The sequence below is a fragment of the Pholis gunnellus genome (genome assembly GCF_910591455.1).
Source record: "Pholis gunnellus genome assembly, chromosome: 20".
NCBI lineage: Eukaryota > Metazoa > Chordata > Actinopteri > Perciformes > Pholidae > Pholis > Pholis gunnellus.
Window position 1 is genome coordinate 7,704,030 of NC_136547.1, and position 11,080 is coordinate 7,715,109.

At 47.8% G+C, this 11,080-nt stretch overlaps 1 protein-coding gene across 1 annotated transcript in view; it reads right to left on the minus strand.

Moving 5' to 3' along the window:
- arhgap21a (Rho GTPase activating protein 21a) overlaps positions 1 to 10,784 on the minus strand; it is a 68,017-nt gene extending 57,233 nt beyond the window's left edge. The window contains exon 1 of the mRNA XM_079181494.1: positions 10,677 to 10,784. Coding sequence (XP_079037620.1) covers positions 10,677 to 10,754 — 78 coding nt within the window. The 5' untranslated portion in view covers positions 10,755 to 10,784. The remainder of the gene's footprint in view (positions 1 to 10,676) is intronic.
- Positions 10,785 to 11,080: the final 296 nt, after the last annotated feature.

The window sequence follows — 11,080 nt, forward strand, 5'->3', positions numbered from 1 at the left end:
GGAAGGAGGACAGAGCGGGACAGACAGGCTGATGCACATCAGAGGACAGAGAGCCCAGAGGTGGAGCTCTACTCCAGTGGATTGCTTGTTTACTTTGGCTTAAGACTGCAAACAAATGATTTAAGATGCATTTGAAGATCATTTTCTCTAATAAATCTACTGATATTCAGTCGATGCAGGAATAGACACGATTCTTTTCCATGATTTTCCAGACCTTTAGAAGGGTTTCATGATTCATCGATTATCACAATTGTTAGATAATAAATCTCCGTCTTTTGATTTATCTACTAATTCTTTTAGCTCTAGTCTCGTTTCCAACAAACCTAATTTAGGAGTTTCGTTTTCTTGTATTAAATAGTAATATTAATTAATAAAAACATACATTTTCATATAATAAACATTCAGTCTAGCGGTTAGCTTGTTAGTAGATGGACTGATAATTGATGAATGTCTTTGTTTTTAGTTTTTGTTACAATTTTCTGGAAGTGTATTGACGAAACAATTACAGCGGCAACTAATGATTAGTTTCATTATTGATCAACCCACACATTAGTTTTTACAATAATCCATTCATTGATTCTTCTATAGTGAAATCAAATCTTCAGAAGTCCAAGATGACGCCTACAAACGACTTGTTTTGTTCGACCAGAAGTCAAAAACGCTAAAAGATATTCAACTTGATATTATAAAAACAATCCCTATGTATGGGGGGGGGGGGGGGGTCTAACTTGCCTTGTAATTGTCTATTAGTCCAAAAACAGCGTTGAGAGTCACATGGGAGGCCCTCTCCCCTGATGTGGGTGTGGTCCATCACTACAGGGATGTCAGCTGAGGTGGACACCAACACACCACATTAAAGACTCAGGACAAAGAGGACACACACACACACACACACACACACACCACCCTCACATCCAGCCAGCCACCTCAGCCCGGCCCTTCAGAGACAGAGAGCAGGTGGGCCAATTAGGGTCCCCGGGGTCCCCCCCCCCCCCCCCCCCAACCCCACCCAGATTCGAGCACAGCCCTGTATAATTGGTTTCCTCATCTATGAATTATTAATCCCGGTTGCTCTTTGAGGTTGAGGTTTTTGACAGGTTGGGGTTACGACAGTGCACCCCTCCGACACGTAGACTCTCCTGTTTAACCCCCCAGTGCCACGTCACAACTATTCCTCCAGACGAGGTGGTGACAAAGAAAAGAAAAGCAGCGGGTCATTTCAGAACTAACGGTGTGATGAATAAAGGAAATGTGAATGTCTTATGTCTAGGGCTTTTATTGTGAAAGGGAAAAGCAGGAGTGCGTCTAGTCTGTGCTGCCTTTGTCAAGGTTGAACGGAATAATAAAGTTGCCGCGCGTTGGTTCCGACCACAGAGCCTCCATGTTGTTGTTTCATAAATAGGAGCAACTCAACCCGCTCTGAACAACTTGAATGGTTGACGTCTTTATTCACAGCGAGAGAGCTCAGACGTTTCTAATGACAAAAACAACAGCTTGAAATATATTAACATGTTGAAGTGTGAATTAATCACACAAACAAAAAACGCCCTCGGTGTGAAAAGGCCTTTTGAGCCAGAGAAAGCTTGGCTTGGTTTCCTTTTTTAAACCAAACCAAAATGATTAATCGATCGACCTAATGCTCTGAATAGTTGTGTGATGGTTTGTCATCCTTTGTTCCACTGAGACCTCCTGAACATAGATGATGATGTTCATGAGAAAGCTAAAGATCAGACGATAAACAGAATATTTCTGGCGTCCAGCACACTGAGGCCTTGCTGTTGTTGGTGACGGTGTTGTTGCTTCCCCCGGCTCCTCTGTCTCCGTCGCACACCAGGTGTCGGCCTGTAAATATTTCATGAGGCTTCCTCTGTGCCTCGCTGCAGGCGCACAAAGGCCGTTTTCAGGGGCTCGGACAGCGGAGGCTCTCTGGAAACAGAGGCCTATCAGTTCGGCTCGGGACGCAAACAATCTTCAGAGCTGCTAAAATTAAATTAGGGGAAGGGGCATGCCGAGAGAGACGCTTGACACGGCAAGACTTCTTTACTCCTCACATCGGGCATTCCGTGGCCAAATGAAAACGGGGAGCGGGGAAAGAAACGCAGGAAACAATGAGCGGTCTGTCAAGAGTCTCCAGTGAAAAAGCAGAAAGGCCATGTATATGAGATATGAAGTGTTAGTAAGGGTGCCAAGTTGACTTCTGAGCGCATAGGGACAAATGGATACATACATACATACGGGATGACAAAGACAAAGAGCGCTGTATGACGGAGAGAACGTCCACATTCATACGATCAGAGTCACAGGAAAACACGTCATTCTCTGAACAGTGAACATCTTCTACTGGATTTTACCAGACAGCCTTTAAGTTAAGACTGCGCTTCCCAATCGTCCAATCGGAGGAATCATTTCAACGTGGTTACACTCGTTGCACGATATTTTGATTCCAAAACAGTGACGCTTCTCTAAACGAGGCCGTTTCCGACAAATCAAATCCTGCCGAGGCCGAGAGAAGTTGAGATTTAAGTCAAAGAATCTCTTGTTTAAACTACTTCACGAGATTGATTTGGTCTGGAGCCACCCGACGCTGCACGAGGCACTGTTGTCTGCGAGAGCAGGGACACCCGGAGGTCAGCATGCCGGGCGCTCCAGAGGCTCCAGTTCCACGCTGCACTACTGAATGAATTCTGGTCTATTAATACGCGAGATGTCAGGGATGCCTTTCCTGGAGGACTCCGGAGAGTAATGTGGGGCCGAGAGGAAGGACGGGTGACCAAGAAGAAAAACCTGCTGCAGCAAGAACGACTCTTGCAGTTGCGTGTCAACCCTCTTATCCCTCTCCAAAACTTTCCTGTCGAGCTCTACTGTCACTATCAAGGAAAATGCTTTAAAATAAATATTAATAATAAGTCAAATGCTCTCAACATGAAGACAAACTGACCTGATTGCTCCAGGCGCAGTACAGATCACAGATCAGACTCCAGTTGTTGTTGATCATACAGTCGAGAACTTTAAGATGAGACATTTTACGTTTCACAGAGGTGATACAAATCTTCCGCTCAGCGGCGTGTACCGAACCCAGCCGTCGCCGGCGGCGCCCTGCTGGCAGCGGCGCTCCTCGATGCCACCTTGACGTGGAGGAGGAAGCGAGGAGGCAGGAGGGAGGATCCTCAGCAGCCGGCAAAAGGGTGCATCCTCTGGCCCGTCTGCGAACTCAGCAGGCATCCTATCCGCCGCCCCCAGACACGCTTCATTAGCGGTATGCTAATGATGGATCACGCTGCGCAGGAACTCAGGGGATTATCTTATATGTATTTAAAAAAAAGAAAGACAGAAAGAAAGAAAGACAGCCTTCCTGAGAGAGGGATGCAGCAGGAAAGTGTTATCAGCACTACAGAGCAGAGGAGTCCACCTGTCTATCGCCGCGCAGGAGAACGCAGACCGGCCGGTGGAAGAGAAGACGCCTAAAGGACGACGGAGCAGAGTGCACTTTTTCCTTTACGTCTGCCTCTGCGTTTTTGATACCCCCCCCCCCCCCCCCCCGCCTCTCTCTCTCTCTCTTTTTGATTCCTGTGACGGCGTCTCGTCCCGGCTGGCCGTGCCTCCCCGTGCTCGTCTCCGCAGTCGTACCAGGCTGAGGCAGCCAGACTATCGGAGCAGCAGAAGCCCTCGCTCTAAATCATCGCGCATCAGGCATCAGGCCCGCAATGCAGGACACAGCGGCTTCCCTCTCCAGGAGGACTCCTCTTCCACCGCCGTCTCGCGTTAAAGCGAGAACACACCTAAGGCTCGTCACACGTCAAGTTGTGATCCTGTAAAAAAAACACACAGAGGAAGCTCTCCGCCTCTTACTCCCAACCTGCCTGATGCTGCACTTTGCAGGCAATGCGGGACCGCATCCCGTCTGAGTTATTTATGTCATTACTCTGCAAAAAAAAATAGATCCTCACCCTACTTTGCAGGGAGAAGACCCCCCCCCCCCCCTCCCCACCCGAGGAGTGCCGCAGCCCCCACCGCCGCGGGAGCAGAAACCCTCTCTTAAGTAAATAATCATTGAGTTAGAGACTTTCTGTCACGCCGGGATGTCGAAGAAATCGCGCTTTTGAGGGAGGAAAATATGCCGGAAATGCACGAAGAGAGAATTAGGAAACTGCTGGATGCCAGCAAAATAGTTGTCTGGGATTGTTTATGTTCCTCAGCAGCCTTTGATGCTGCGTGACGTCCAGATGGTTGTGATTGCGACATCAGTGAGACGCTCTAAGCTCACTTCACAAGAGGAACGCAGCGACCACTTAGAATCAAAGACGTAGCCTGAGGTGGGGTTTAAGATATTCATAATAACCCTTTAGAACCAAGTGTCACTCCAGCCTCTTCTCTCAATTACGAGTGATCAGGAAAAGCTCCACACCACGGAGACAACGCTGGTGATTGGACACTTCATTCATTCGGTCTTTTTGTGCACCAAATCTGATGTAAAAACTGTCCATCGGAGACGGATACATCACAAAAGGACAAGCAAAGACGACTTCAGTGATGACTCAGACACAAGGGTCTCTGTCGGGTCAGGAGGCTACGCACACAGTCTGGTCAGGAAGGTCAGCCATGTCTCAGACGGCCACAAGTCCAGACATGGCAACCCTTGGCCTCCCAACACGCCATCAGCAGAGCAGACCAATTGGGGAGGTGATCACTCGCCTCTCTTCTCTACTTGCCCCCCCCCCCCCTCCATTATCAACACACAACCTCTCTGCTCCCCTTAACGTTGGAGGCCGGACCCCCAGTGGGAATGATTCACTGAATGGTGTTTGGAGCGGTTGTCAGACAGCAGGATAACCCCCCCCCCCCCCCAAACAAAAACTTGTTTTTACATCCATCCCACAGACGGTAAAATATGTTAAGATGCCAGGTTTCTCTTGGCAAAGCGAAAGCCATCCAAGTCCCCTGTTTTGCCATCTTACGCTTAAAACAAAACATTCACAAACGCTTAAGAAGTCAGAGGGATTACGCTAATGCGAGCAAAAACCAAGATCTGCAAAAGCGTGACGCGCTGTTCACTAAATATCTAGGCCGGGGGAATCTCACAAATCTGCCTCAACGCAGGGCAGCGCTCCAAAACAACAAGCCGCCCTTAAAGCGAGATGAGAAAAGCTTAACAGAAATGTTGTTATTCAATCTAGAAAATGCTCACAGTGCAGAGTGTACAAGAGGACATGCATCGCTTGGCTCCTTTTTTAATATTCCCCTTTAATCTAAATGATTTCATGTTGGAATAAAAACACACAGGTCTGATGAAGACCACCCGCCATCACAAACAGGTCAGTAAAGAGTGAAAGCGTGTGCGCAACCCCCCCACGCCACGCTAAAGCCGATATAATCCAATCAATGGCGAGTTATGGATCTCACACAACCTCCGACAGCATTCACAACAACAGGCGGTGTGTGCGTGTTTAAGGATGCTGAGGTCATTTCACTGACACACAAAAGAGACGAGGACGCGAAGGCGGAGAAATGGAACTCCACCACAGTCATGTGGAGGATTATCGACGGACGGGTTATTACATTCAGTGAAGAAGAGAAACAGTTATTACACATTTGAGTCAACAGCTGGAGCCGCTGCAGTCCAGTCCGATTCATCAACACTGTTTGTAGGATTCAACCTGGGATTCTAACTGGAGATTATTATCGTAATTGATTTATCTGCCGATTCATTTCTTTTTAAATAGTCTTTAAAAAGTCAGAGGATAGTTAACATGCCGATCACAAGTTTCCAGTATACAATGTTACGTCTTCAAAGTGCTTGTTTTGTCCAACCAACATCGAAAATATTACATTTTCAATGATATAGAAGGAAATCCTCACATTTAACAAAGGTGTTTGTGCTCGATCGTTGTTGGTTTTAGGAATAAAACTTGGTTATATGTGGCACTCTTACCTATCGAAATACTTTCTCCAGTTAGCACAATCCTCATCCATCTATTTAAAACCCCAAATCTGTGTCAGATTATGTTTTCAAACTTTTAACTGACAGCGTGTTGATGACATAAACCCGGTGGGTTCTCTAGCAATAACTGCTGGTCTACAATTAAGCAGTTGTGGCCAATTTGGGGGAATTATATTTACTGTCACAGACGACTATCTGTAAGTTCAGTCTTCAGAGCTGGAGAAAACAGAGCGGCTCTGCGGCTCCTCTCTCATCCATTCATGAAACCGGTCCCTCATCAGGGCGCCCTTGTTCACTTCCACCGCTGACGCTGACAGGAAGTAATGCGCTTTCCTGCCAAGACCTCAAAGTCCGTACTAACACGGCGGGTTAAGATACGTCCTGATAACACCCCGTTACATAAGGGCCGATAAAAAACATATACAAGCTCTCACACACACACACACACACACACACACACACACACACACACACACACACACACACACACACACACACACACACACACACACACACACACACACACGGTTATACGCGGTTTTACATACAAAATACGAAAGTAAAAGTGTGAGTCATGAAAGAAAAACCTGAAAGAAACTCAAATCTACTTGGGCTGTATGGACATCCTGTGTGAAAATACTAGATGGCTGCAGCAGTCTGTATAAGACTGTAGGATGTAAAATATGACACCGGCTTAAAGAAATGAGCTGTACACACAGATAAACTACACGCTCCTCACCAGTGTGTGTCGTGTCCCGGAGCCAGAGATGGAGCCTGATAGAGGGCGGGTGTTTTGACGGAGATGCTTTGGGCGTGTGTAATGGATAGCGCCTCAGCCTCGCCGAGCATTAGACTGGTTCTGTTCTGCCTGTCTGCCTTCATTTGCACCCCCCCCCCGCCCACCACCACCACCACTCCCCCAAACTCCTACATCTCACCATCTTCTTTCTGCCCCCCCTGTACCAGAGGGACGAGGGGGCATCCAGGCAGAAGAGGCTGGGATTTTGAGCCAATCGGGGGGGAAAGAGAGAAGCAAAAAAAGAAAAAGATGACAAGAAAAAGAAAGAGGGTGGCATTTTTTTCCCCCATCCATCAATCATCCATCCATCCTTACCCGTGGCCAGCAGGATAAGAGCGTCTAGACTGAGGGATGACATGCAGAGGAGCCATGCTGAGCACCAACGTCACCTCTCCACAAGAGGAATGAGATAAAAGGGGGGGGGGGCGCCCAGCACACAGATTTTAGAGTTGCGCTTGAGTGTGACGCAGCTCATGCACAGATTTCCCCTTTTTCCTTTTTCCCAGGAAAAAAATAGCATCAAATTCCGATAAGAGATGCCAAAACACACGCTCCAGGTTTCAGTTTGACGGGGGTGACTATGAGGCAGATCTAGGGGACACCTTCAGATAGTGAGCTCCTGGTAATTCCCAAGTGTGTGTGTGTGTGTGTGTGTGTGTGTGTGTGTGTGTGTGTGTGTGTGTTAAGACAGAAGCCGGGTCACGTCCGGGTCAGTGTCTTGTTTGCCGAATGGGAAAGAACCCTGATGTGCTGCACGAGACACATTTGCTTTTCAAATGTATGCAAATGTGAATCGCTGCGTCGCCGCTCTGATTGATGAACAGCAACGGCTCAGAGCGCTGATAAACGTGGAGGTCATTTCCTTGCTGGAGACACTGTAATCTCTCTTCTTATTGCCCCCCCCCCCTTCCCCTCTTTGCAACGACTAAAGTAAACCATCAGACTTTTAGAAAGTGAGATCATGGTGAGCTTAATTAGGGCTGGGATGTGGCACTGGAAGTCGTTACCAGCCGTGTGTGTACGTCTCTCTAGTTTCCACAGAAAGAAAGAAAAAAAACTCACACAGACCGACCACTGTCGCGTTCCCCGACCCCTGAAATGACTCCGTCCCACCCAACAACACCCGTTACACTCGCTGCTTTAAACAGCCTTCAGGACAGAGCCGAGGTATTCCAGTACAGTGATTCCTTTTTTCCCTCTCCGGCATTAATCTTTCCACGGGTTAAATATAGCCTCACTAAAAACACGCGGGAATAGAGGACGGGTGAAAGACTAGCATGTGGACGGGGGAGAGAGGGGAGGAGTACAGAGCGGGGGTTTATGGCGTTGGGAGGGGCTTTATTTATAGATATTTGGAGCGAAGCATCAGCACCACTCGCAGCTCCGCCATTGGTCTCATCCGCCCGACATCAGTGAGGGAAGCCATCAGTACGCTCACGTTTGCTTTATCTGCTTCTTCTTTTCTAGGCGACACTCGGTTATATTACAAGTTCTGCTAATTGACATTTGGTCTGGTCTGCCAAATGTCTTGTATTGTCCGACCAACAGTCGACAGATCCAAAGATATTCACTTTGCGATGAAATAAAGCAGCAAATCGTCATCTTGAATCAGATGCTTTTTCATTTTAACGATGAACCGATGATCAAAATAAGCGGTCGATTGATTTCCTCTCTATTGACTAATGGACTATTCATTAACCTTGCATTATTTCCCAACAGCTGACATCCTGTGTTAATAGTAAACACAACAGCAGTGGAGCGATCTCGACAAAGGAGCAGGTGTCCTATGAAATCTAAACAATCATAATCAGCCATGAAGCCAACCACAACACTTTCTCTATTATCCAACGCTTCATGGACTTCATGGAGAAAACAATCATCAGATGAATCAACACTGAAGAAAGAAAAGAGGAGTAACTCCGTCCATCTCTTCCTGTTGTGTTCCTTCTCTACGGTGTACAGAGCTGAGCCTCAGCTGCTCTGGATCACTGCTGTTGGTGTCAGAGTGACAGCAGGTCCGCTGAGGTTGGGAATGTGAATGAGGCCAAGAGAGAAGCAGACGCCGCTGCACACGTGGGCCGCTTCTCCCCTAATGATCGGGGCAGCTGTGCCTAAATTACCCCGGCTTTGCTACCATCGTTTAGGCGGTAGCAGGGTGGTGTGTATGTGTGTGTGTGTGAGTGTGTGTTGGGGGAGAAAAACGCCCCTTGCAATCTCCCTCATTAGCGAGCCGAGATGATGCGGTGGCGGCGGGGGGGGGGGGGGGAGGTTTCTACTCCCATTAGAGCCCACGGAGGGGAGAAACCGTTCACAAGCACCGAAGCTAGAAAGTTGGGTGAGAATTGTGTTTGTGTAGTGGGAGGCATCAGGTAGATTAAAAAATAAAAAATTTAAAAAAAGAGCTGATGTGATGCGTCTGTCAAGCCCCCGGGCTGCAAACCATCAGGATAAGCAGCGGTACTGACTCACAGGTGACTCACATCTTCTGCACAGCGTGTGCCAGAAAGCCTGCTGGTCCTCAGGTTATTAGGAAAGTGATGGAATCACGTTTCAGGAGAGTCAGTGGGCAACCGTGCACCTGCAAAGTCCTGGTTTATTTTTTTTATTCTGCCATCCTCATGCACGAAGCATACTCAGCTCCTAGAAAATCTTTAATAAATCAGGCTCCATCTGTGAGTTCTGCTGATTCAAAAGGGTCCAAAACTTCAGTCACAGCTTGAGAGGACAAGTAATTCATGTGTTGTTTTTTTTATGCTTCTGCTCAACAGCTGGAGGTTCAGTAGGCTGTGGCGGTTTCCCTCAGCGAGGGAGAGTTAAGCGATGTTACGGAAAATATTTATTAGATCTCAGAGAGACGGATGTGAGGAACAACCGCACGGCAGAAGCAGCCAGCAGAGAAGAAACAAAGTTGTTCTTGGTAACTTCTCACTCCTGAGATTGTGCCATTAACACTTCCGACGCTCCATCTCAAACTTCTCATCAAGACATTTTTCAAACAAATATCAGCGGCCACGTGCTCCTCCGGTACTCCATCTACCGTCTCTAAACCCTCCGGCACCGGGAGGTCGCCGCTTCACCACATTCCCAACGATTGATGCCGTCCATCCTCGGCCAGTTCTGACACAGTAAGAGGATTACTGCCACACACACACACACACACACACACACACACACAGAGAGAGCACTGTTGTTATTTTCCGATGATGGATTAATCCAAGAACATGCCGCCGCTGCAATGCTGTTACTGCATGCATCAAGCCTGGCTGGACTACGATGCTGATTATGATGATGTAACCGCTGAAGCCGCCGCTCATCAGAGGGAAAAGGATGAGCTCCACAATGTGCCATTTGTCAGCGTTTTGGCATGCGGACCCACAGAAGACCCAGCAAAAGATTAGCGCCGCAAAGTATGAAACTCTTCTTTGTGCACTTTAAACAGTTGTCAAGAGCGAGAAAGGAAAGGAACTCGGTCACCCCGAGCGCTGGCTGGCGCGATGTGCAGCAAACACTTAGCTCACACTCGACTCTGTTTCTGCTGCAGACACACTTTGAGAACTTTCACCAGAGGGAGGACACCTTTGAAGCCGAGCTGATGGGAGTCACAGTCACCAGGTTGGTCTGATGGTTATCGTGGACGCCTCACGTGTAGCCTGGTGACCCTCGTATCTCGTCAAGTCGTGTAAAGTCTCTATCGTGTCAGAAAATAGCTGTTGCAAGAGAAATCTGGCAAAAATGCAAACTATTTCAGGATTATAGTTCCCCTCCGTCCACACTGCCAAAGGTCACACACAGTCTACTTACTGAATATGTATTCACAGAGACTGTGAATGCACCATGGTGGCTACATGATGAAACGCCACCACGACAGAGCTGTGCAGGCATTGCACTTAGAAACAGACAGTGAGGAGTAACAGCCTCGTCTCTAACCGAAAGTCTTACCTCGCAAGACGGAGTCACGGCTGTGTGTTTACTCGCTTCATTGTCCTGCGGTGAATCACTCCAACGTGCTGCCATCATTTCATTTCGAACCGCAGAGGAGGAAGAAGTCCTTTAGAGACCACATTGAGGTGAGGAGGATGAAGCCAAAAAAACTAAAACTAAACAAAAAGAAAAGGGGAAGAGGAAAAAAAGATCCTAATCCACGCCGTCCTCCTTCTTCGTGTCCATCAGTGGCTGGAATCTGAAACACAAAGAACACAAGTTGGTGAAAATGCAGCCCTGGAGAGACTCATTGGCACACTGTCCCACGCAGGACACAGTGCCAAACACAACAGCTATTTTCCAGATTCTAACCCAGACTAATGAGCCCATTCATCGACGTGTAGCTGAGTAACTGCTACATG